Source organism: Muntiacus reevesi, chromosome 11 (genome assembly GCF_963930625.1).
Source record: "Muntiacus reevesi chromosome 11, mMunRee1.1, whole genome shotgun sequence".
In the NCBI taxonomy this organism is placed as follows: domain Eukaryota; kingdom Metazoa; phylum Chordata; class Mammalia; order Artiodactyla; family Cervidae; genus Muntiacus; species Muntiacus reevesi.
In genome coordinates this window covers 48,937,985-48,964,882 of record NC_089259.1, presented here as the reverse complement: position 1 = coordinate 48,964,882, position 26,898 = coordinate 48,937,985, and the positions used below count along the sequence as shown (strand labels likewise).

The window sequence follows — 26,898 nt, the reverse complement described above, 5'->3', positions numbered from 1 at the left end:
ACATGAAAGGGGACATATATCAGAATAACTACTCTCTTAGAGTTGAACAGATAGATTATGAGTAATGTTGTGATTAATTTTCTTTTAAAAATGCCCTAACTGATTGAATCATTTTGAATAAGTTTTTGTTTTATTCATTTGTAACTACCATCGGTTGGTTTACAAATGCTGACTTTTCTTTGCAGTTACATCCGTCGAGGTGAGAGTCATTGGTGGATGAAAGGCTCCACTCCTACCCAGATCTCAGAGATCATCATTAAACTTGTTAAGGATATGGCTGCAGTAAGTTCCCAGTAGAAACCTGATTAACAAAACAAGTAGCGTAATCATTCTACTGAATTGTTAGGACAACATTCATGTTATTTTGTCTAATTCACAAGCTCTGTTTAGTAAGTTCACTATCGCACCCTTTATCTTTTCAGTTGGTGAAAATTTTTCCCTTTGTGTAAACTGTGTGCATTTCAAGCTTCCCAGTTAATTTGCTTGAGAAATATTTCCATAAGTCTTCCAAGACTTAAAGCTTAAAAAACAAAAGTATACTCTTTGAACCCTACAGAGCTGCCTGAGTCCAAGACCCTAAAGGAAAAAAGGCCTTTTCAGTATGAAGTTTTCTGTCTTCTGTTGTCACAGTTTATTGAATGTCCTGTACTGCTGTCCAGGTTTTGCTTTTGTGGGGAGATCCAGGAGTGTGGAGGAAAGGGAATTACTTCTCAGAGTGCCTGGCTCTCGTACTTCCAGGAGTCCAGCCCAAGGAGGGCAGGACATTGTGGATGGTAGATCCTGAGAGGTGGAGTAAACGGCAAGCAGTTTGGAGGAAGAGGAATTGGAGTTGGAGCTCTCCCTTTAAAGATTGATAGCACATGAATATGAGATTAGTAAGCATGTTCTGGAAAAATATGAAGCTATATCACTTTTCCAGCAGCATGAATATTTCGTCACTGGGAGAAATGGAGAATTTTTTCATTTCTCAAATAGGCTTTCTGAGTATGTTCATTGGATGAACATATTTAGGAGAGATGTTCAGGAACACCAAAATTCTTCAGTAGTGACATGTTGGTGTTCAGTAAAAATCAAGTTAGCAAATTAAAGTAGTTGTCATTTAAATCCATTTATGCTCTTGGGTTCCAGTAATGCTCCTCTAAAGCAAATCAGCTTAGATGTATGAGTTCCATGTTAAATAACAGGGTTTCATGATCAAAATGTCTCAGTCATAGACACCTTAGTATTTGTTATGTTTTTATCTAAATGTAAGGTGAAATGCCCTTGAATTCTGTGGGAAAAGAGTGTTAGGAACCTAAATTTTTACATACTTTTCTTTTGAATCATCAAAATAGTAGTTAGAAGTTGAGTTTATAATATGGTTGTGAAGGATTTTTATTTTAAAGTACGCCCTTTGATCTAAAATTCCACTAGCAAAGTTTCCTTTTTGGTGAGAGATGTTAAAAGAACAGAGTTTTCTGGTTTGATTATACCTATCTGGTTGCTTATCACATTATTCTGTCCTGCTCTCTAGGGTCATTTGTCAGAAGCGTGGTCAAGAGTGACAAAAAATGCCATTGCAGAAACCATTATTGCCCTGACCAAGATGGAGGAGGAATTCAGATCTCCAGTGAGATGTATTGCAACAACTAGGGTAGGTTTCCTTGATTTGGTCTGTATTGTTGCGTGTTCTTTTTCCTTATAGGTTTAAACAAATTTAAATCAATAAGTCAGCTTAATTTACTTTTTTAAAAAATATACTTTATTGGATATAGTTGATTTACAATGTTGTGTTAATTTCTACTGTGATTCACATATAAATATATTCTTCCTCATATTCTTTTTCCATTATGGTTTATCCCAGGACACTGAATATAGTTCCCTGTGCTATATAGTAGGACTTCGCTATTTATCAGTTCTCTGTGTAATGGTTTGGATCTGCTAATCTCAAATTCCCAATCCATCCCTTGCCCACCTGCTTCACTTTATTTTTCATATCAATACAATATTGTATTTGTATACAATATACAAATATTGTATTGTATATACAATATACAAACTGTATACATATTGTATTGTATACAATTGTATTGTGTTGTATCGATACAATATTATGTTTATTGAAAAAGTATGAAGGGTTTTTCTGTATTACAAGCTAAGCATAGTAATTTTTAATATTCACTGTTATGTGTTCTTTGTCATTTGTTTTTGTTTTTTTTTCCATTTATTTTTATTAGTTGGAGGCTAATTACTTTACAGTATTGTAGTGGTTTTTGTCATACACTGACATGAATCAGCCATGAATTTGCATGTATTCCCCATCCTGATCCCCCCTCCCACCTTCCTCTCCACCCAATCCCTCTGGGTCTTCCCAGTGCACCAGGCCCAAGCACTTGTCTCATGCATCCAACCTGGGCTGGTGATCTGTTTCACCAGATAACATCGCAGCACTGTTTATAATAGCCAGGACATGGAAGCAACCTAGATGCCCATCAGCAGACGAATGGATAAGGAAGCTGTGGTACATATACACCATGGTATTTTACTCAGCCATTAAAAAGAATTCATTTGAATCAGTTCTAATGAGATGGATGAAACTGGAGCCCATTATACAGAGTGAAGTAAGCCAGAAAGATAAAGACCAATACAGTATACTAACACATATATATGGAGTTTTTGTTATTTTTAAGGGAGCTAAGGATATACTTCCCTCATAATTCAGTTGGTGAAGAATCCTCCTGCAATGTAGGAGACCCCGGTTCAATTCCTGGGAGGGGAAGATCCGCTGAAGAAGTGATAGGCTACCCACTCCAGTATTCTTGGTCTTCCCTTGTGGCTCAGCTGGTAAAGAATCCGCCTGCAATGTGGGAGACCTGGGTCCAATCCCTGGGTTGGGAAGATCCCCTGGAGAAGAAAAAGGTTACCCTCTCCAGTGTTCTGGCCTGGAGAATTTCATAGACTGTATAGTTCATGGGGTCGCAAAGAGTCAGACACAACTGAATGACTTTCATTCACTATTCAAGAATATACTGATTTTGTGAAGACTGTATTACCTATATATTGGTGTACTATCTTTCTAATGATGTTTCCTGATAACTTGAGTATCAACGTGACACTGTGATAGTCTGAAGATCCTTTAAAGATAAGGCCCCTACCTGCTTGAAGCAGGGTAGTGTGACAGCATGAAGAAGAAAAAGCTGGTAGAAACTGCCTAAATTAATCCTCAGAAGTCTGAAAAAGAAGATACATTGTATTTCCCTTGGGCAGATAAAGCCCGCTGATGCCTCCTTGCCAGTGAGCATGACTCTGCAACCCTTTCCCAACACATACGCTGCACTGGAGCTGCAGTTGGCGCTCACCTTTCTCCTTGCACACTTTTCTTCTGGTTTTTCTTTCCCTGCCTTTTTTCTGCCTTTACTCCCATGTCCAGTGACACTCACTTGCACTTCTTAGAGTCGAAACATTTGAGTCATTTTCTGTTTTTCAGTAGTGAAGAAATAGTCTATGTAAAAATGAAACTTACGCTTTAAGTCTCAGAAAAGCTTAAATTGTATTTGAGGACAATTTTCTAAAGCTTATAAGATGTTAACTTATTCCTGACAAAGTATATCAAGCCTGGCGCTAGGCTGTTAGGGGCATACAGAGATTTCTGAGAAGCCCTGACTACCCCACTTCTCATGGGACTGAAAAATTCAACAGCCCTTTCTTCCCACTTCCTTGGAGTTCAGTGCCACTAAATGGAGAAATTTATGGGAGACAGTGGTATATTAAGTATGTAAATTTATGTATCGACACACTGTTTACACATTAGAAGAATAAAGGGTAATTTTATATGTCAGAAAGAGAACAGAATGGTTCATCAGAGCGACGGTCGTTTACGCAGTACATGTTTGCGTTCCTGCTATGTACCTGGCACACCAGTAGTGGGCGTGTGTGCCTGCTACCACGTCAGGAAGGCCTGAGTACCTCTGGGGACCTTTTTCAGTCCAGCTGACATTTGCTTAGCCATGGCAGCCTGTGTTCTCTAAGTCGGTGGTGTAACCGCCTTTCCTTTCACCAGCTCTGGCTTGCTCTGGCCTCACTGTGCGTTCTCGACCAGGACCATGTCGACCGCCTCTCCTCAGGGAGATGGATGGGAAAGGATGGACAGCAGAAACAAATGGTAAGATCAGAGTTACTTTGTACAAATCTAGCTTGTTCTTCTTTATACTAAGCTTTAGCCTAGCTTTACTCCACATGTCAAAATGCACAGTTAGTGGAACTCTTAATAAGTTGTATCGCATGGCCCAAGTTCATCTCACAAGTCCATGCAGTTAGGGTTTCCTCTTCATAGTATATGAGGAGATTTAATTATATTTTAAAAAAACTTCTCCTTTCTTCTCTGAGTCATGTTTGCATCATATCAAAAGTTGGTTTTAGCCAGACTGTGATTCTGTATCTAGATTTTGTACTAAAATGTCTTATGATAAGAAGGAAATAAAGCAGTAAGAGAGCAACATGAGATGCCATTTATTCACAAATGTACTTAGAGTTTGTGAAGTATCCCTTGCTTCACCAGAAGGAAAAACTTTATATAGGCCCTTTAAACATTTCCTTAACATTCATGTGTCAAAAATGCATTATTTATTCATTTAGAATACATAATATTTGAATATAACAGGAGAAATTTTCTTAAGTCTCTAAAAAAAAAGTATAATGTTTATTTTGTTCATCACTGAACATACATAGCCCATTAATCATGGATTTGGGGATTTTTTTATACTTAAGTACATTTGCCATAATTCTGTTTAACGTTCAAATTCTAGTTTCTTATTAGACTTCAGAGTAACAATCTGATCCTGTTGTAGATGAATCACGTTCAGGGTATATGAGTATCTAAGCCTTTCGGGCTAACCTGCTGTAACGTCTGGAAATGTCCTTTTCTAGCCAATGTGTGATAACCACGATGATGGTGAAACTGCAGCAATCATTTTGTGCAATGTATGTGGAAACCTATGTACTGACTGCGACAGATTCCTTCATCTTCATCGGCGAACCAAAACTCATCAAAGACAGGTGAGGATTTCTGCATTTACATGCATAACTATAGTGTCTGGAACATAAAATATATTCAGTGAGAAATAAATGTGGGAAAGAGACTTGGTGTCATGGAGGGAAAAAAATGGACCTTGGAATCAAAGACCTTGGTGGAATTCCCAGCTGTCTCATTTACCAACTGTGTCAATCAAGAACATCGTTTAATCTCTGAGACTTGGTCTCTACATTTATAAAAAATGAGGTTCTTATGAAGGCTAAAGAGAAGACTAGAAATACCTAAAGTTTCTTAGAGTGCTTAATAAATTAAAGCTATTTTCATTATTGCATAATTAAATTTTATACATCTTCTTTCAGAGTGATAAATTTATTTCCCTCTTTTTTTTTAATGATACTATAGGTCTTCAAGGAAGAAGAAGAAGCTATAAAGGTTGACCTTCATGAAGGTTGTGGCAGAACCAAACTGTTCTGGTTGATGGCACTAGCAGATTCTAAAACAATGAAGGCAATGGTGGAATTCCGAGAACACACAGGTAAACAGATTTAGGACTGAACCATGCCTTGCAAGTAGAGTGAACCATCCCCACTGATTATGGTTAAACTGGATGTTAGTTTAATTTAATTAATTAATGTGAATTATTTTGAGTGTTTTCTGACAAGTGATTATGACAGTATTGATCACTGTCTATATTTTTATATCAGTGTTCTATATTATAAATTAGCTGTGTGTCCTTGAGCCGGTCATTTTATCTGAAACATGAATTTTTCATTTTGATTTTTTTTAATTTTTTTAATTTTTTGATTTTTTTCTGGAGTATTCTCAGCTTAAAGGTACAGTGAATCTTAGAAATTTCTGATTTTCAGCACCTCTTTAGTCTACTGTTTATCTGACTGACACAAATGTCTAATTTTGGTGTTAGGTGTAAATCTGACAAATTTAAATATGAATAACTATTCATGCTCCAAGAGCATAGTCTTTTTTTCTCTCACTGCTGATTTTTTTCCTCCTGTTATTCCTCCATAACATATATTACATTAGTAAATGTTCTAATGTTTGAACCATCCTTTCAAACATCTAGTGTTTGAACCAACCATATTGTAATTATGATATAAACTGTTCATTTAAAAAAATATTTTCTGTAAATGTTGCTAAATTCAGTTATTTAGATTTTTATACAATATCTATGTTTTATAATGAGCTTGGTCTGTATTTTTCAAATCTTGTTTTCTTTCCTTTTGTTCTTTTATGGATTCCGTTCCTTCTTCAGCTATTTCAAATAGATTTAAATTCCTTTCAAATTGCTCTGTTATCTTCAGTTCTCTGGGAATTTTTCTGTTATTCACATTTCATATCCTCTGGTAATAGTTTTTCTCTGTACCTTGCAATATTGTTGCTGGGAAAGGTACTTGAATGATTTATCTTTCTTTCATGTATTTTTATTTAATTTTTGTTGTTATATTTTGCCTGATATTGTGGTCTTGTAATGAGGGAGCTGACCACAGCTGCTTGACCTGCTGTCTTGACTAGTCTATTTCTGTGGTAAAGTATAAATAAATCAGTTAATAATTTATTTGGCTTCAGATAACTCTTTAGTTTCTTTTCCTTGTGTGTGTGTGTGATTATTTGCTTTGTAATTAGGGCAGCTTACAACCATTCGGATACAAGACTGCCAGGCTGATAGCAAGTGATACATTCCTGGTTTGTTTTTTTTCCCTTTCATGTAGCTATAGTAAAATATGTAGAAAACATCTGCTTACAAGGAGGATTTCTCTTTTCTGCTTGCACCTAGGAAAACCCACCACAAGCAGCTCGGAGGCGTGCCGTTTCTGCGGCTCCAGGAGTGGAACAGAGTTGTCTGCCGTTGGCAGTGTTTGTTCCGACGCAGACTGCCAGGTGCGTGTGTCGGCGGCCGCTCACAGTAAGGAGCAGCTCACCCGTGTGTCCCCTCAGGACGCCGTTACTCGGCATAAGTGAGGGTTTGCGCTCAGAATCACTTTCCTTTCCTGAATTAGCACATTACCCGTGTCAAGAGTTGGCTGTGTTACCAAAGCTGGAGAATGGTGAGGTAAAGCCCTCAAGCCAGAGCAGTTGCTCGTGAGTTTCCCAGCCATCAGCGCTGTATGTACTTAACACTTTCTTCTGTGCTGGAAGCAGATAAAGGTCTATGGGCTGCATCACACATTTTATTCACTTGTTTCCTTGAATTTGTTTAAGCCTAAACATCTATGCATGTCCCATGCTATCCAAATACTTTTGATTATTCACTTTAGTTAACAAGAATTTGGATAAAGTCCAGATAATGAAAGATAGCTGTATTTTTTGTAATCCCCATTTTGATGAAGCGTACTTGGTTGGCAACCCACTCCAATATTCTTGCTGGGAAATCCCATGGACAGAGGAGCCTGGCGGGCTACAGTCCATGGGGTCGCAAAGAGTCAGACACGACTGAGTGACTAACACACGCACAGTTGGTGATTGGATGATTAATGTCAGGAATGTTTTTTTACTTCCTGGCTGTGCATGATAACAAATAGATTAAAATCGCAGTTCAGTTTTTAATCAGCTTTCCCTTTATGTGGAGTAAAAATTTTTTTAATCACATTAAAAGAAAAATAAACTTTGTTAATAATCCTGTTATATTCAAACAGAATAAAAATAACTACTTTGTGGTTATTTAGCCTTATATCTATTTCCTATGGGAAAGTATCTTAGGAAATTAACATACTGGATATAATTACCAGGCTGTTTGCCTTTTGTTTATATATTTTCTGTGCCGTATTATAACTCGCCTTTAACAGGAGTATGCTAAGATAGCCTGTAGCAAGACCCATCCTTGTGGCCATCCATGTGGAGGTGTTAAAAACGAAGAGCACTGTCTGCCCTGTCTACACGGCTGTGATAAAAGTGCCACCACCCTGAAGCAGGACGCCGACGACATGTGCATGATCTGTTTCACGGAAGCACTCTCAGCTGCGCCGGCCATTCAGGTTGTCTGTGCTTTTAGAGCATTGTCTAGGTTTTTCAGTAGAAAATATAAATATACTCATCAAGTAAACAAGTGACTGACTCTTTCTTACCGTTGGGTGAAACTGTCCCACTGGTGTCTGCCAGTTTCTTAAAGAGTAAATGCTGGTTTTGTTCTGTGTCCATGTTGTACACTGAGCTTTCATCTGTGGTTTGTATGAGCCTATATAGTCAAGTGAATGTCTAAAGTGTTCATAAGGGAGAAAAGAAATAATCATTCAATAGCTCCTCTCTTCTTAATTTCCAAAATTCAGCATGGCATTTTACAGCATTATGTAACTGATCCATGCATAATAATACATACCTCTATATATGACGTATATACATACATCTGTAATATACTAGTAATATTATGGAAGTTACAATTTGCTCAAAAAGATTTTCTTTAACATTTACTGGTTGGTTGTTTATATGTTCAGTTCTTGTGATTCTAAGACAATGAGAATTCTCAAAAATAAATCTTAAATTTTTTAATCAATAGTTTCTTCTTCTTCTTCCTAAGAGATACAAAACTGAATATTTCTCATTTCTCCCTAACCCAGCTTACTCTCTGTAAGGTGATATTGATACATAAATAGTAAAAATTGGGAGAAGCTGAAGATCTAGTTCTTATTGTCCCATGAATAACAGAAGTGCTGGAATTTCATTCTACTAAATTTCTAGATTTTTCTCTTACCTGCTCTAAGTAGCACCCTACATTGAATAATCTGTCAGTTACTCGTATTTATGGTTATTACATGTGGTTATATCCTTCTCCTTTTTTCCTTTAAGCTGGACTGCAGTCACGTATTCCACTTACAGTGCTGTCGACGAGTTTTGGAAAACAGATGGCTTGGTCCAAGGATAACATTTGGATTTATATCTTGTCCCATTTGCAAGGTATGGAAAGCATCAGAAATTGTCTGCTTTCTGTTTCTTTTCATATCTGTCTTCGCCTGTCTGTAAAAGTAAACACATGGCAGCATTCCTAGGTGACCGTCCCGGCCTGCTGTGTGTCAGCAGCCCCCTTCAGTTTCTCCTCTCTTCAGGCAGGTGGTACCTGAGAATGTTATAAGACCTGTATCTATTACAATACATTTCAAGACATTAGTTGTCCCTTAAAAGCTAATTCAATGAAACTATCACATCAGAAAGTTATTTTAGGTATCATCATGCATTGAAGGGCACGCATCACTGCTTTCAGACCCCTAAGGGCTCAGGCCATCTGACATAACAGGGGATGACTACCCAGGAGCAGAGGGAGCCTTTGGTGCCCGTAGGTACTCACAGCTGCCAAAAGAGAGTAAAACCTGAGCCTGAAGTACCGTGAGGACACATTCCTTAGAGCGCAGGGAAAACAAGGAGAAAATTCTCCACCTTCCGACACATCTCTGCAAAGGTAGTGACCAGCGTGGCAGTTATTTTGGAGGCTCACAATGCCTAACACAAAAACTTGCTCACAGATGTGCTTGTGCGTGGCGGGTAGCGTGTGACATGTTAGCACAGCTGCTGCTGAGACTGAGCCACATTCAGAAAGACGGCAGTATTTTCTCTCCTTTCTCATTTGGTGCCACAGAGAACAGTCACGTTTGGGAAAGGATACAGGAAAGTAATAGAGAAATACTATTTGTTCATTTCTATTATGTAACCTATCCTACCCCCAAGGAACCAGAACACACACACACACACACATACACACGTTTGTGGCAGCCGGGTGATCTTTCATTCCAGGAACAGCTAAGGCCGCAGGAGATATATTTCATACTCGGAAATACGAAGCTGGTACAGTGGAGTTTTTCTGTTTGTGCCCCACTTGCGCTGCTCTTGGGAAAATAAAGGCTTGTGAGGACTGGCCAGGATTATTTTTTGATGATATTTTATTGAGGAAATGTTTTCGTTATCTCCTAGCACAGTGCTTGGCACCTAGATGAACACTGTTTGTTGAATTAATAAATAAATGATTCTTTTGAGTAGAGAATGTTCATTTTTTTAAAATTTCAGAACAAGATAAATCATATAGTGTTAAAAGACCTGCTTGATCCAATAAAAGAGCTGTATGAGGATGTCAGAAGAAAAGCCCTGATGAGACTGGAATATGAGGGTCTGCATAAAAGCGAAGCTATCACAACTCCTGGTGTGAGATTTTACAACGATCCCGCTGGCTATGCCATGAATAGATACGCATATTATGTCTGCTACAAATGCAGAAAGGTATGCTGTTAATCATATGACGAGTTTTTAAGAACTGGAGATTACCTATGTGTTTAAGAAGTTGAATTGTCAAATGATGTCTAATTATTCTCTTACCTTCAGTCTGAAGTTAAAAATGAGAACATTTGGTGCTCTGCTTCAAGTAGAATTTACTTTCTTAGTTTGTCTTGGGATTTTTTTTTTGGTAACATATACAAACTCTTTCCAGAACATGAAATATTTCTCTGTATAATCTCTTTCCCGTCAGTATTGTTTGTTGAATCCAGTTAGTTCTTAAATAAACTTCTCTTGCTTAATTAACTTTTTTGACCTTTCCCTTCTCAAAATCCTTACCTCCTTGGTTTCCAGGACAAGACTTTTCTTGGGATGTTCCTGCCTTTCTGGTCACTCCGCTTTAACTCCCTCACAGAGTTTGTTTTTATTCACCTACTCCTACCTATTGTTTCCCCAGCTGTCCATTCTAGCCCAATAATACCTCCATGCCTTTGATGACCTGCAGACCCATGCCTTTGCCTCCCATCTGTATTATTCTGACCCTCCAAAATTTTTGAGATTTAGATACAAATATCCAACTGTCTACCAAGCATTTAGATTTCTCACAGATACTTCTGACTCTCTTCGATCTCCAGTCTGTATTAACAAAATAACGAAGTCGGTTCTGCCTCCCAATCTCTTCTGAGCTCTTTTTTCCTTTTTACTACATCTTCAGGGACCTGAATCATTTCCTTTGGTAATTACAGGAGGAACCTTTTCTCTGGGCTCATTGTGTGGAGCCCCTAACCCATCCACTCCATGCTTCACACTTAACAATTCCACGAGTAGATCTTGAATCTGACTGTGTCACTGTTCTGCTTACAATCCTGTAGCCACCCCCCCACCACCCCCTCGCCACCAGCTCTCCAAGTCTCATCTCCCAACATGCTTCCATTTGTGTCCCATGCAGCAAAATACGGAAGAACTTGCAGTTCCCCAAACTGGGCCATGTTCGCTCGCTCACTCACACCTCCATGCCATCCTGTAGGCTTTTCTCTCCCTGGAATGCTCTTCTCTGCCTCCGACTCTGCACCTTACTCTCACCTGTGACCCGCCCATCCCCACACGCTCTGATGCATGACCAAATCTGTCTGATCTCGCTTCTGGATTTGGCTCAGGTTTCTCCCCCTTTGTAGCGTGCCCCGCCCCCTTCAGTGCCACCACACCGTTCTGACGTCTTGTATACATCCGTCTTAACCCTTCTTACTCTGCATCACAGTGATGTTCACATGTCTCTCTGTCCCACTTGGTAAGTTCCATGAGGATGAAGACAATTTTTTAATTTCTCTACCTCTAGTAGTTGGCTCTTATTAGACACTGTTAATTGGAGAATGAAGGAAGAAAGGAAGAAATCAATATATGAAAGATGCATAGTCTGTCAACATAAGGAAAAGAAAATACAGATAATGAATGGCAGGCTAAATAGATGAAAGCCAGAAAGGCAGACAAATATTCACACTCGAGGAAAGACCAGTGTGTACCATTTATTTGTGAACCTTGAATTATTACAAAGAAAAAAATATTATTTCTCTGTGTTTAATGTACTGGATCTCATAAATGAATATTGTGCTACCATACAGATGACAGTCAAATGCCTAGGAAGCCAAACCAGGAATCTCAAAAAGCGAAACAGCTGGAATAGGTCCCCAGGACAAATGAAATACTTCTGAGGCCTGATTTAGCCAGTGCATGACCATTTATAACCTCTCTATCAATGAAGCCTTGTCTTTTGACCTGTTTTCTAGTACAGATAATAACTTTCTATTGACTCATTTATACAGAATTATGGATACAGTTTCTTTGGCTATGAGACATGTTATATATGCAGAATGCCCCAATTATAATTGGTTGAATTTATTTTGTGCCCAAAGCAAATACAGATAAATTACCTGTTGTGATAATTTCATATATTCAAGAATCTGTATTAGATACTGTTGTGTTCCAGCATATGGTGTAGCTCTGTAAGAATGAGCAGTGTTCTGAACAGAATGTCTAAATTTGCCTTTTCCTTTTCAAAAACTTTTATATGATCATGTTTGAGTTTTTCTTTCCCGTTAACCTCAAGATTATAATTTTACACTAATATTTATTTGAGGCATATTTTTTAGAGAAGAGAATATGGTATTCAATATTTCAAAAAAGAAAAACTATTCAAACTTTGCCCTGAAAAAGCATAGTTTCTCTCTACTACTTAATATCCTGTTCTTGATGTTTATTTGGAGTACTATCCATTCTTCTGTTATTTTGCTCTCACAGTTCAGTCTTTGAACTTCCTACTGTAAGCATGAATCCATTCCAGAATTGCAGAAACCATATTTCTTGTCCTGATCTGTTTCTACAGCAGCATCCTGTATAGGTGTCCGCTTGGCATTGCAAGGGAATGTCTAACGGCCACTAGTATTTCCGGAGGCCTCTCGATTTCACTTCCACTGCAGCCACACTGAACCTGCCGTGGCGGAGTTCTCTGTTTCCTGCTGTAATCCAAGTGTCTCCCCTCCTTAGGCATATTTTGGCGGTGAAGCTCGCTGCGATGCTGAGGCTGGACAAGGGGATGATTATGATCCCAGAGAACTCATTTGTGGTGCCTGTTCTGATGTGTCCAGGGCTCAGGTGGGAGAACATTTTATTAGAAGGAACTGTTTAGAAATGTTAAGCATCTACTTTTTTTAGGCTACTAATATAATATCATGGGGATGGTATAATAGGCTTCTTCCCCAGTGTTTTCTGAGATTTATAGGGCAGAGTATAATTTTCCAGATCATCTTGTATATATTATCTCTTTTGGATGGTATTGGTATTTGCATTTTATAATTTTGTTTCCCATAAAATAATCACCATATATCAACAAGTAATACATTTTACTTATTTCGTTTTCTTAAACCTGCAGGCACACTTTTAGGATTTTCTCCATTTCAATGAAATCTTAACAGTACATCTCTGAGAATGAGAGATAAAAGAAATACTAATAAGTTTTCAATTTTGTTGACCAAGAAGCATTCACAGAGACATTATATGGATAGCTTATTAAATAAGTTGGTTATTGTGAAGCTGGGATTTAAACTTGGGACTTCGTCCAAACCTTTTGGGCCAAGCCACACATTTATTCAGTGTTTTAATGTATGTATCATCAAGTTTTCAATCAGTTTTGAGAGCTATGTATACTCTCAAAGCATGAATTACTGAGCTATGTATATGATTATATTAAGTATAGTTGAAATAGACTCACCATAATCTTGTATTTATTTTCTTTCGCTGTAGATGTGTCCAAAACATGGCACAGACTTTTTGGAATATAAGTGTCGCTACTGTTGCTCAGTGGCTGTCTTTTTCTGTTTCGGAACAACGCATTTTTGTAACGCTTGTCATGATGATTTTCAGAGAATGACTAGCATTCCTAAGGAAGAACTTCCACACTGTCCTGCAGGTACGCTTTCAGTATTTATAAACATGGTTATGATGTACATGGTCTCTGGTTTTATTTCATGATCCCACGAGAACACTTTGTTTCAAGTGGCAGAAATCCAGTTCAAACTGTCCTAAAGAAACAGAGAATTCCTCCGCCCTGTAAGCTGCTGACTTTCTGAGTGAAGTAGAAAGATGACCATCAGGAGTGAGGGGCTCAGCGCGTGGGGACTGAGAAGGAAGTCAGCTAAGGATTAGTAGAAGGATTGCTGCTCAGCACTGAAGTTCTGTGAGAGGTGTGAAATTACTAGTTGATAATAGAACCATTTAAAAGGATTTTGAGGGGGGGAGTCACACATCTGCCTTTATTGTGAGCAGCTATGGTTTCTTTTTTTTAAATGAAGTCTGGAATCAGCACCATAAAATGGACAAGGGATTTAATCTAGAATGGCTGGGAATCGGCAGCATAGTGAGTGAGCATCAGAGAGCCAAGGGAATTAAAGAAGCCACTGAGAATACAGGGGAAATGATAGTCTTTGGAGATCAAGCTGAGAGAAAGTGAATGTGAAACCAAAAGGAGACTGAAAAAGTCAGAAGAGGTCGGGAGGCTAGTGATCACAGTAAGGCGGAACACCAGGCTGAACAGAAGTGAGAGCAGTGGAAGGGGAGATAAAATGTGAGCATAGAGGAGACATCTGAATCTAGTGCAAGTACGCACAAACACACACACCCCACATACACCAGTGTATAGTGTTGTTAGGAAACACACACTGGCGTCCATTGCTCATCAGCATGCAAATGGCAGAACCCTGAGGTCCCTTTCAAAGTTGCAAATGCATCCACCCTTCAGTGATCCCACTTCTGGGGATACCCCTGCATATGTAAGAAAAATAACAAAGAGCAGATATACAGGGTTATTCCTTGCATCCTTGTCTATAATAATACAAATCTGTAAACAATGCAAGTATCCAATAAGAGGTTGGTTAAGCACTAGTTACTGTGCTCTATTAAAAAATGAAAGGGACTGAGGATGGAGTTTCTATGAAATGTAAAGATCTATAGGAGATGCTGTTAAATGAAAGAGAAGTGTGCATAGTATGCTGCCTTTTGTAAGAATGGGGGAAATGAGAATATATACTCATATTTATTTCTATTTGCATTTAAAAAGCACTGGAGAAATTCATAAGAAACTAATAAGATTGATTAACTATTGGGGTAAATAGGAAAAATTGGCTAAAAATGGGGCAAAGGTGACTTCTTTTTGTGTATAATTTTTAAAGTATTTTTATTTTTAAGCCATGTGAAATATATTCTCTATTCCAAAACAAAGATAATAAGATGAGTAGAATTTGTTTGGGTTTTTTTAGTATGGCTACTCTGCTGTTTCCTTGTGTCAAATAAAAATTGTAACTGTTCTCCCTCTGAAAACTTCTTCTTTTTTTTTTTTTTTTTTTTACAGTAGAAATACTTTATGACTTTGAGAGAAGCAGGATGAGAATAATGTGAGACTAGAGTGTTAAGGATAATGATCTTGATAAGCAGGAGGGGGAGTGTTGAGCTGAGGTGAGGTCAGCAAATGAAGGATGTGAGAAGGGGACAGTGTTGTATGGACAAGGGCAAGGGTCCAGATTAAGAAGTTGAAGACGAGAATGCCTCTGTCCATTCCTTTCTAGAAAGTTTATCGACTGCCTTGTTGGTACCAGAGTACTTACTCTTCACAGCACTTGTGAGTTAGGTATTGATGAGGACCTAGGAGTCAGAAAAATTACGTTAACTTTGCCTCAGTTTCCTTATCTGTAAAATGGGATGTTTTCTGCTTCTGTGTCTCTTAGAGAATTAAGTGGATTGCTATATTAGGACAGCGCCTCAACTGTAAGCACACAAACCTCTGCAGGTGTTTTTACTTTTGTTTTGATTTTAATTTTACTATTCTTATTTTTTTACCGTCACATTAGATTTGTGTGTGTGTGCGTTTTAATTATATTCTTTTGCCGCCTTCAAAATGTATACAGGTCCCAAAGGCAAACAGTTAGAAGGAACCGAATGTCCTCTCCATGTTGTTCATCCCCCCACCGGAGAAGAGTTTGCTCTGGGTTGTGGAGTGTGCAGAAATGCTCACACTTTTTAGAACACTCAGATTCCTTTGTCTACAGAGAGAGAAGTTGCCTTCATCTCCCAAGTGGATGTGGTGAAGTTTAAACTCTGCTCAGGATAAGGACGGGACCATTTTTACATCCATAAAAATGAACCATTCACAGTGCAAGAAGGATGCCAAATACCATGTACATAATTCTTGCTATGGAAAGTTTCCCCATTGTTTCAGTTTATCTTCTTTTGAACCAAGACATCAAACTTGTGAGGTGTTTGCATGTGGCCATTTTTGTCATTGGCCTGTGAAGCATTGGACATTTATAGATAATTGATATCAAAGAATTGCCATGCCCATGGACTAAGAATGATGCTGGCTTTCAAGCAAAAAAAAAAAAAAAAAGAAAAATAATCATTGTTTATTGTATACTGCCTTTTTGTAATCCTGTACAATTGCATCACGGGTGGGGATAAAAAGAGGAATATTCTGTTTTATTTCCTAGACTGTTATTTAAAAAAAAAAATTGTGTTAGGATGGCATATAAATGTAATAAGTATCACTGTATATAAAGATATCAATGTTTGTCCTGTATAAGAATTACTAAATTACAAATGCAGTTTCATTTAAACTTCTAGGTTAAGTTTGAGCCTGAAATTTTAATGAAGTGCAATACTGAGTGTGCCTCATTATCTCGCAGCTGTAAACATTGGAATGTACATGTCAATAAACCACTGTACATTTTTATACAGTGACAAAGTCTGACAAGTGTTTACAGTCTTGACTTGGGAAGGACAGTCTAAATACCTAAGGTCTAAAAACTATCCAGTTTTCCTTGGAAAGGAATTTACTAACATAACATAAATCATAACTCTCACAATTTTAAGGGAAAATAAGAGTAATAATGAAGTACAGTGCCAGAATCCTAACTAAACACTGGACAGAGAGGTGGATGGATGGCTAGATAAATAGATATAAATGAACACATGCCAGAGATAGAAGAAAACATTTAGGAAATTGACCAACCTCCACTTTCTTAACCAGTACCTTTTTGAACTTTTATAAAAGGATCAACAAAATCACTAGTCTTTATTTATTACAGACTGTGTGTTTTGGCAGATCATTTTTTACAGTTAAATCAGATTATATTTATTTTATGAGACCAGCAAAAGTTTTGATCAGTTTTGTTCTACATTCCCATTGTTGAAAATATATAATTTATCAGTATCCATTATTTTAATGCCATTTGTTAAGCATTCATGAGAAATTTTAAAAAATCTTTACCTTGAGGGGACTTAAAATATGAAGAAAAGATCAAGTCTGAGCACAGATAACTAATTAGAGAATCTTGACAAAAACAGCAAAGCCCTGAAACATTCCAAGACAAATGCTTCAGGGTTTAGGAAAGATTGTTGGTGGTGGTATTTTGTTTTTGTTATTTTTGTTGTTGGGAGTGGGGTTAGCTAAGAGGCCCTTTAAGCTGCCTCTTGAAAAATAAGTAGCATTTCAAAGGCGGAGATGTAGAGAAAGGCCTGAGGAAAAAAGTAGGTGCACAGAAAATTCTAGAATGTGATAGAACAGTGTGAGTAGTCAGACTTTCCTGGTATTGAAAACCTTACTGAAAGAAGAAAAAAAAAAATCTGAAGATCACAAAGACTGAAAGTCAAAGTCACTCAGTCGTGTCTGATTCTTTGTGACCCCATGGACTATACAGACCATGGAATTTTCCAGGCCAGAATACTGGAGTGTGGGTAGCCTTTCCCTTCTCCAGGGGATCTTCCCAACCCAGGGATCGAACCCAGGTGTCTCAAAAAGACTGATGTGATGCAATTTGTGGGTCCACTGTATGTATGTGTGAGCACAGGGGGGGCCTTGCTGAGCCAGAAAGAACTTTGAAACAGTACAGAATTCCCCTTTCATCTAAATAAAGTACATCTGAACTATCACTGGAAAAGGAATGACAGTACTTTCTTTCAAAGCCTCTCAGGAGAAGGACATTATGCAAACTTCCTTTGTATTAGTGATAGTGCCCCAGAGTTGCAAGCCACGTTTAATTGCCCAGTGTGTTCAAAAGTGAAAGGAGTGATTTGTTGTCATTGAGGGCATTTCTGGTGGTCCCAAGTCAAACCAAAAGGGTTGCAGGCAGGACTAGTTCAATTTGAACTCTCAGAATACTTTGGATTAATCATTCTGGAAGAAACCCTGATACCTGAAGCAGAAAAGGGTGCTGAATGCATTTACATGTTAATAAGCCCTCCCAGTTTGTCTTTGACAAAGGGTCAGATGGGACTCTCCCCCTAAATTCAAAAAGATTCCAGAACCTTCAGGGTAACACAGCCGTTTTCTTCAAGAGTCATCCTGCCCTGATGATGTTGGGTAACAGGTATCAGGAAGGGATGGTGACACTGCTCCCAGACAGCCCCTCAGCCCGCTGCCCCCTCAGCACAGCTCAGCCTCTCCGTCCTTTTCCAGCCCTGCCTTCCAGAGTCATTCTGTCCCGTGCCCGGGCCTGTGGGGAGACGCTGAGAGCACAGGCTCAGGACTGGCTTTCGGAGTTTCCAGAGAACACAAAGTAGGTCAGAGACAGGAGCAGCTCCTAGGTTCACCCCAGAAAACCAGATGTCATGAGGCTGCGGTGAACATGTCCGACTTAAACTCACCAGCCACAGGAATGAAGCTAAGAGTGCCACAGGGATCGGAGGCGTCACAGACACTTGAGAACTGGAAGCTCTATAAGGAGGAAGGAAAACTAGGGAACTGGCTTGACTGGCATGAGCCGTCTCAAGTGAATAAGGCTGTTAATAGCAGGGATAAAAACAGCAAAGCCCTGAAACATTCTCTCAGTGACTCCAGCTTCTCTCTGTTTTTGAGGAAACTATTTTTAGTCATATTCCAAATGTCTCAAAACCAGAAAAGCATTTTACGAATAAGTACGTTCTGACTAAGCACAGAAGGCCAATGGCTTGGGCATCCACTTGGCTCAAGCATACTGTGCACCAAGGTTTCAGATGCTGTGCACGGAAAACAGACAGCAAAATCATGAGAGCAAGTGCTGAGAATCTGGGAATAAACTCTTTCTCTGTTATATTTTCAGACCTGGAAAAAGCCAGTTTTCTTAAGCAGCTTTCTGGCCAGTCTGTTTAGGTCTAAAAATTCCTTATTCTATCAGTAAGCATTTTGGAAAAATAGACAGTTCTCTATTAACTTTTCACATACAATGATTACTTTTTCAGCTTTTTTCAGCCTGACATCTCTCTCTGGCCACTCTGTCACTGAATTCCACCATTACCTAATCACGTGTGTTTCTGACGGTGGTGATATGATGGGAAAGTGCCACTCCTTTTCCTGAGAACTTCCAACAGTACAACCAAAGTCTGAGGACTTGGATTCAAGTCTTGAGTCAGCCTTGGTTTTCACTATGTCCACCTTAAGTCAGTCACTAATTCCTTTTGGTCACAGCTTCTTAGAAGTAATAATATCTAATCTAAGTCAGTCGAGAAAGCGTTCACAAAAGTGCTTTAACCCACACAAAGTATTACTTGAAAGTGAAGAGCAAAGAAGAACATTTATTCAACATCTCAACAGCAGGCACTAAATTCTAAGCATTTTATTTAATCCTTCCAGCAACTCCATTGCTTCTCCCAAAAGAGCTGCTAAGCAGACAACTGAATGGGTAAAACATTAATCTCACTTCAGCAGATGGTTTTAATCTCATTTCAGTGGCTTAAAGAAGTTAAAGAACTTTTATTTCAGCTAATCTAATACAGATTTGACTGGAAGAAAACCTGAGAGGGGAATCCAGATCTTACTGTTTTGTTGTCATCGTTCAGTCGTTAGGTCATGTCCAACTCTCTACGACCCCATGGACTGCAGCAAGCCAGGCTCACCTGTCCTCCACTATCTTCCGAGTTTGCTCAAACCCCAAATCTTTCTACCCCATCATGCTATTACTATAACACTACTAACTGGTCCAATGAAAAGTAATATGAAGTGGTAACTGGACACCAATAAAATGGGCAAGAACTCAAAGGGAACAAGACAGGCTTTGCCTCCAGGACTGTGCAAGGTAGGTCTGGAAGGACCCGGCTCCCATCTCCTGGGATGGGGGAGCGGGGGGTGGGGGCGTGGGGGTGTTGTTGGAGAGGGGTCGGCCAACAGCCTGCACCTGCTCCTCCTATGAGACCCGCCACAGCACAGCGTTTGATCCAAAGCCACCCTCTTCCCCTGCAGCCCTGGCCAGGGTAAGAACATGGCCAGAACATGGCAGGGTACAGGGCCAGGCCGTTTCTGCCCAAAGAATCGCTCTTTTCTGAGCCATCTTTTAAAAAAACAATGTATTTGACTGTGCTAGGTCTTTGCTGCAGCACTTGGGCCCTTCGTTGCTGCGAGCAGGCCTTCTCTAGTTGCAGCAAGCGGGGGCTACTCTTAGGGCAGGGAGGCTCAGCAGCTATGGCGCAGGGGCTTAGTTGCCCCACAGCAGGTGGGTTCCTAGTTCCTGGATCAGGGATCAAACCTGTGTCCCCCACATTGGCAGGCGGATTCTTAACCACTAGACCACCAGAGAAGTCCCTTTCCTGGGCCATCTTTATACCAGCACTTGGGCTAGCGTAGTGGAGGGAGATTCCTACAGCCCTGCTGCAGTCAGAGGCTTTTCCTGCCCCATACTCCTCTCTGTCCTTTCATAGATGCCAAACCTGCACGACAGTCTGAAAGCTCTCCCTGCCCCCTCGGGCTCCCCCACCCCTTGATCTGTCATAGGCAACCCCCCCCCCCCCCCCCCGCAACACACACACAGATTTCTTGCCCTTCTAATGTTGTCTTGGCATCTGCCTCCTAGAGGACTTTGCTAACTGACACAGAAGGATAATATCTTTTAAATGATTTATGGCTGCTTCACTTCACAAGTGATACAAAGTAACTTAGAAAAAAAATTCATAAACTATAAAAGAGCTATTGGATGGAGTTACAGTGAAGAAAGATTATGAAAGAAAATCAAAGCCAAGGTTAGAGGAGAGTATGCAGTAAGGAACCATGGGGTCTTCCATCGTTGCTTGAGAGAAGGCCATCAACTGCACAGTACATTTGTTAGCTAATGAAGCAGGACAAGAAACATGTCCAGTCACTACTTACAATGTCCATTTCCTCAAAAAGAGCAAAGCAGGTATTTGAGGGATAGATAAGTTTTGAAAAGCACAAGTGAAAAAGGCATTTCAGGGAGAGAGTGTGGCGACAACCAAGGCGTCGATGTGTTGTTCCTCTGAAGAGGAAGTAAGCTGTTTTGCTTCATTAAGTCATTTAATAAATAGTTGAGCACCTGTTCTATATCCACACTTGACAGGGCATGCTCACGAGGCTGTGTTCCCACTTGCTTGGTAACCATGACTTACAGGTAGAAAATGCCTGGTAAGTGAAACGTACAAGTTAGTTAATACGTGCAGCGCTGGGCCAGCTCCTACCGACGAGGCAGTTGCAGAACGCAAATTGAGACCATGTGAGTAACACAACATTATTATGAACCATAATCAAAGTTTGCTAATAATAAGAGAGAACATCTGCTGAAGGCTACAGTGGCCAATCACTGTGCAATGATTGGGTGTGGTGGACAGAATCTGCTTCAGCTTTGTCGTTCAGTTGTGTCCGACTGCGTCAAAGCTCAGGCCTGCTGGTATGATCTGGATCCTCTGGTTCATAATCAAACTCACCTATGAAAGCCCTCTTGTCACTCTCTGATTCACCTCTTAGAATTCTTCTTCCCCTGCAATGTATATCTTCCCATCTACTCCCCATGACAGGTTTATTATATATGCAACATGGCTCAAGTCCAGGATGCTACACTGAAGTCCTGTCCTGTCCTGTTCTTTCACTCTTTGAAGAAATATATATGGAGCAAGGAACTCTTCCAGGAGCCTAGGAACTGCAAGCCAGCCAAACTAAGACTCATGGTGCTTATTATATCCGAGTGGGACATTACACAACAGACATGCAACATATAACATGCTAGGAGGTGATATGTGCTGTGAAAAAGGAAAAGGAGGTCAAGGGGGCTCCAGGGTGTTGTTTTCACTGTTTTGTCCTGGTTTTATTTATTTTTTGGTTTTGGTAGTCCATTGTTGAATTTGACTAACTAATATTCTTTCTGAATTTTTGTACTTACAATCATAAGAGAAATGGTGCTTCACTTTTCCTTTCTTTTCCACATTTGGTTCGGGCATCATGAATATACTAGTTTCAGAAAATGACCTGGGCAGCTTTTGCTCTTGATCCTTTTTCTCAAACAACTTGCAGGAGGATTAGCTCTTACTTGGAAGTCTGGTAGGGCTTGCATGTAATTCCATCTTTGTGTATGCTCAGTTGTTCAGTTCTCTCTGACTCTTTGTGATCCCATGGACTGTAGCCTGCTAGGCTCCTCCGTCCGTGGGATTTCCCAGGCAAGAAAACTGGAATCTAGTTATTTGGGAGGGAAGGGCTTTGCTAATTACATCCATGTTTATTGATCTATTCAAGTTCTCTACTTCTTCCTGTCAATTATGGCATTTTATATTTTTCTAGACTTTGTTTCATCTAGGTTTTCTATTTTATTAGCTAATAATTATTTACAACATACTTTATAATTTTGAATACCTCTAGTGGTTACATTAATATGTGTTCCCCCTTTAAAAAAAATCCTGTATTTTGTTAATTTGCAATGTTTTCTTAATTAATCTGACTAGAGTTGTATCTACCTTATTAACTTTTATTTGAACCGGTTTTTGTTTTTGATAATCTCTGTTGTTGTTGTTCAGTTGCTCAGTCATATTTGAGTCTGCGACCCCAGGGATAGCAGCACACCAGGCTTCCTTGTCCTTCACCAGCTCCTGGAGTTTGTTCAAACTCATGTCTATCGAGTCGGTGGTGCCATCCAACTATCTCATCCTCTGTCACCCCTTTCTCCTCCTGCCCTCAATCTTTCTCAGCATCTGGGTCTTTTTCAGTGAGTCAGTTCTTCACACCAGGTGGCCAAAGTATTGGAGCTACAGCTTTAGCATCAGTCCTTCCAGTGAATATTCAGGGTTGGTTTCCTTTAGGAGTGACTAGCTTGATGTCTTTGCAGTCCAAGGGATTTTCAAGAGTCTTCTCCAGCACCACAGTCCAAAAGCATCAGTTCTTCAGCACTCAGCTTTCTTTATGGCCCAACTTTCACATCTGTACATGACTACTGGAAAAGCTACAGCTTTGACTACAAGGATCTTTGTCAGCAAAATGATGATTCTGCTTTTTAATACGCCGTCTAGGTTTGTCACAGCTTTTCTTCCTTATTTTTTCCCTATTTTGTTGATTCTTGTCTTTATTATTTATTTCTCTTCCAGTTATTTACTGCTGCTGCTGCTAAGTCGCTTCAGTCATGTCCGACTCTGTATGACCCCATAGACGGCAGCCCACCAGGCTCCCCCGTCCCTGGGATTCTCCAGGCAAGAACACTGGAGTGGGTTGCCATTTCCTTCTCCAATGCATGAAAGTGAAAAGTGAAAGTGAAGTCACTCAGTTGTGTCCGACTCTTAGCGACCCCATGGACTGCAGCCTACCAGGCTTCTCCGTCCATGGGATTTTCCAGGCAAGAGCACTGGAGTGGGGTGCCATTGCCTTCTCCAAGTTATCTACTACAGTATGACAAGCCACTCATTACTTACTGACTGAAACAGGTGTTTATTACTGTCTCCTGGCATTCGCTAAGTGTTGCCCTGATCTTGGGTGGCCTTGGCCTGCAACAGCTTGGAGTGGGGCTTGGGTTCCCAGCCAGAGATTGAGGTCGGATCATGGTGGTGAAAGCAGCAGGTCCTCGCCACTAGACCAGTGGTCAGTGACAAGAGCCCTAACCCTTTGACTTTGCAGAAAAGAATTTCCACAAAGGCAGAAAGTAGTGAAGCAAGTAAAGTATTCATTTGGAGGAAAAGAGTACAGTACGTGTGGATAGGCACATGGGCCCACTCAGAGGGAGAGTCTCTGAACTGCGCCCTCGTGGTAGATTGAACCACTTTTATAGGGTATTTCTTCCTGGTTTCCTTTGGCCAGTCATCTTGATTTGCCAGGGTCACAGTCCATATTTAGTGTATCTCAGGATCCTCCCACATGTGTGCATGCGTCTCTTACCTAAAGTAGATTCTACCAAAGAGGCTGTGGTAGCCTGGCATTAGTTAGCACCACTCCCCTTTGACCTCCAAGAAGTCTTTCTGTGCATGTGTGGTTGGAGAGGTCTCCTGACTTTGGAAACAAAAAGTCTGTGGTCTGAGCAGGGCCCAGCCTCCTCCCTTAATTGCCCTGCTATTCTTGTCTTGGAGTTTCAGTCGATAGAGAATGAATCTCCAATTGCTTTACCCTGGGGAGGCCCATCTGCCTCCTACCTCAGCCCATGAAGCTTTGTTTTCTTCCAACTTGGTGACTAGTTCTTCTAGCACACTGACCGAAGAGTAAGCATTGACTGGGAGGTATTGATTTTGAAGACAGATTTGAGGCGATTAGAAAGGCTTCAGTACAGAAAAATAAAAATAAAATAGAGGGAAAGTTAGGGAATAAAGAGATATGAGAAGCAAACCTCCATGCAGAAAAATCCCAAATAATTTATGTAGATGGTCTCACCTCAGGAGATGGAGCATAACTTTCCAACCTTTTAGTGTGAAGTGAACTGAGAGACTTCCTCCCAGAAAGGACAGTCTGGAAAGGGAGGAAAAAAAAACAATAATTTACACTTCTTGACTTAAAAAGAAAAAAAAAGCACAACGTGAAAGTTGCAAGTTAAGCTTCATTTGGGGCAAAATGAGGACTGCAGCCTAGGAGACAGCACCACAGATAGCTCTAAGAAACTGCTCCAAAGAGGTACAGGAGAAGGTCAGTATATATGTGATTTTGGTGAAGGTAGAGTACATGCAATCGAGCACATATTTTTTCCAGAAGGTTTCTGCTAGTCTGGTGACGCTTTCTGCTAGACACAAGGAACAGCCATCACCATGAAGGGTTTTAGTGCTTTTCTAGACATGAGGGGGCTTCCCAGGTGACGCCAGTGGTAAAGAATCTGCCTGCAAATGCAGAAAATATAAGAACTGTAGGTTCAATCCCTAGGTCAGGAAGTTCCCCTGGAGAAGGGCATGGCATCCCACTCCAGTATTCTTGGCTGGAGAATCCCATGGACAGAGAAGCCTGGCAGGCTACTGTCCATAGGGTATCAAAGAGTCAGACAAGACTGAAGTGACTTCACACGCACGCACACTAGATATAAGGAGGCATAAGAATTGGGTTCATAAAATCAGTTCCTGAAAATATCTGAAGACCTGTTATGCCAGTTTTTCCCCAGAGCACAGACTGCCTCATTTCTGCTCTCCACCCTGAACTCATTTCAGAGGGTCTTGAAAATCAGCAGCTGCAGCAGCACATGATTTAATCCTTGTAGAGACGGATGGCAAGTGCCCATGACAAGTGCCAGTTTGTAGTTGATACATTAGAGCATCTTGACCTCAAACTCTGATGCATGTTAGCATCAATAGAGAGAAATCCTTTGACAGTATGTACCCTTGATATGATAACAGTGATACTTTATACATGTGTGTCCTTCCTCTGAAACACTCATAACCTCAGTCCAACCATGAATGAGAAAACAAGAGACAGATCCCAATTGAGGAACATTCTACAAAATTCTGGAGCAGTGCTCCTAAAAACTGTGAAGGCTATCAAAACAAGGTATTACAAGATGGTATTGAAGGAACTATTCAACATAACCTAACCCATCCTGATCATCCCAGCAGATGGGATACATTATCTGTGGAGAATTTAAAAACAATAAATCTGACTCAATGTTGGTTTTTTGTTTTTTTTTTTTTAAATCACGTGTACCAATAATCCTAAACTGGGTTGGTAACAAAATATTCTTCCTTGCTGGACCAGATTACTCAACAGCCACCCTCTCCCTTCCCCAGACAGTGTCACTGATCTTGAAAAATACAACTAAAAAATTTAAGCATTGACTGATTTTTTATTTATTTATGGCTGTGCTGGATCTTCATTGTGCACAGGATTTTCTCTAGTAGCGGCAAGTGGGGGCTACCCTCTAATTGTGGTCTGAGGGCCCCTTATTGTGGTGATTTCTTTTGTCGTGGAGCACAGGCTCTCGGGTGCACCCAGGTTTCAGAGACCAGAGCAGAGGCTCAATAGCTGTGGCACCAGGGCTTAGCTGCTCTGCAGCACGTGGGATCTTCCCAGAACAGGGCTCATACCTGTGTCTCCTGCACCAGCGGGCAGATTCTTCACCACTGAGCCACCTGGGAAGCCCTTGACCGGTTTTAAAATAAGCACAAGTTGCTTTTATCAAAAAGGGAAAATAAAATCTTTAAATAACAGTAACAGAAAAGGCATTAGATAGTGGTAAAGTGTGCCAAGATTCCATGCTTGTCTTTAGGGAGAGATGAGGCTGTCATGAGGTGTTAAAAGGGGACTACAATTGGAGTGTGAAAGTTTTAAAGAGATACAGTATTTACTAGTCATGTTGACTGACTTGGTTTAATGTGTTTTGCTGATCATTTATTCTGTTAACATAAGTTTAAATAAATATGTCTGTATTTGACTTGTGTATCTTCTTGTAATTATTATCATTGCCTGTCTTTCTCTTGTCCTTCCTCATCCAGTCAAGGAGGAACCTAAAAAATGTTGCAGTGCAGGTTCAGCCACATTATTTGTTGCTAGAGACTTTGTTCCCTTTGATATTTGATCTGATAGCCAAGCCTTAATAAAAACCAGTGGCATTTTCCCACAATGACTTACTGTACTTTTACCCACGCCTTCCTAGCTCAATTTTGGGGGGAGTAGAAGAGTGCAGGGGTGGCTGGATTTTGCCTTGGTTTCACTGCCTTCCAGTCTCTTACACACCGGGCAGATCTTTGACAAGACATCTATGATGAAAAAGTATTTTTGAGGCAGGTGGGGATGGTGCATGATTCAAGTTAGATTTTGCACCTAAGGATAGTTTAAGAAAACCCAGTATCCCCAAATCCAAACTTTGAAAACAAGCTAACCAGGTAGCAGTTACAAAGATGCCTCTACTTACAAAAACCTTCACCGGAGTTTTCTTTTATCAGTCATCTGCTCCCTTACACTGTTTTCATTGTGTTTCAGAAAGCTATTTACA

General features: G+C 40.0%; 1 protein-coding gene across 7 annotated transcripts in view; it reads left to right on the top strand.

Annotated features, from left to right (window-relative positions):
* The window catches only part of MYCBP2 (MYC binding protein 2), a 263,283-nt gene extending 245,575 nt beyond the window's left edge, over positions 1–17,708 (top strand). For 4 of the 7 annotated variants that reach the window (XM_065902280.1, XM_065902279.1, XM_065902277.1 and 1 more), the window contains 12 exons: positions 186–282; positions 1,514–1,633; positions 4,040–4,141; positions 4,906–5,034; positions 5,414–5,546; positions 6,804–6,907; positions 7,813–8,001; positions 8,810–8,917; positions 10,019–10,228; positions 12,764–12,871; positions 13,520–13,685; positions 15,676–17,707. In XM_065902280.1, the coding sequence (XP_065758352.1) occupies positions 186–282; positions 1,514–1,633; positions 4,040–4,141; positions 4,906–5,034; positions 5,414–5,546; positions 6,804–6,907; positions 7,813–8,001; positions 8,810–8,917; positions 10,019–10,228; positions 12,764–12,871; positions 13,520–13,685; positions 15,676–15,791 (1,582 nt within the window). In that variant the 3' untranslated portion in view covers positions 15,792–17,707. Of the gene's footprint in view, positions 1–185; positions 283–1,513; positions 1,634–4,039; positions 4,142–4,905; positions 5,035–5,413; positions 5,547–6,803; positions 6,908–7,812; positions 8,002–8,809; positions 8,918–10,018; positions 10,229–12,763; positions 12,872–13,148; positions 13,379–13,519; positions 13,686–15,675 lie in introns of those variants that run through there. The other 3 variants (XM_065902278.1, XM_065902281.1, XR_010658547.1) reach the window with 2 other exon arrangements.
* The last annotated feature ends 9,190 nt before the right edge of the window (positions 17,709–26,898 follow it).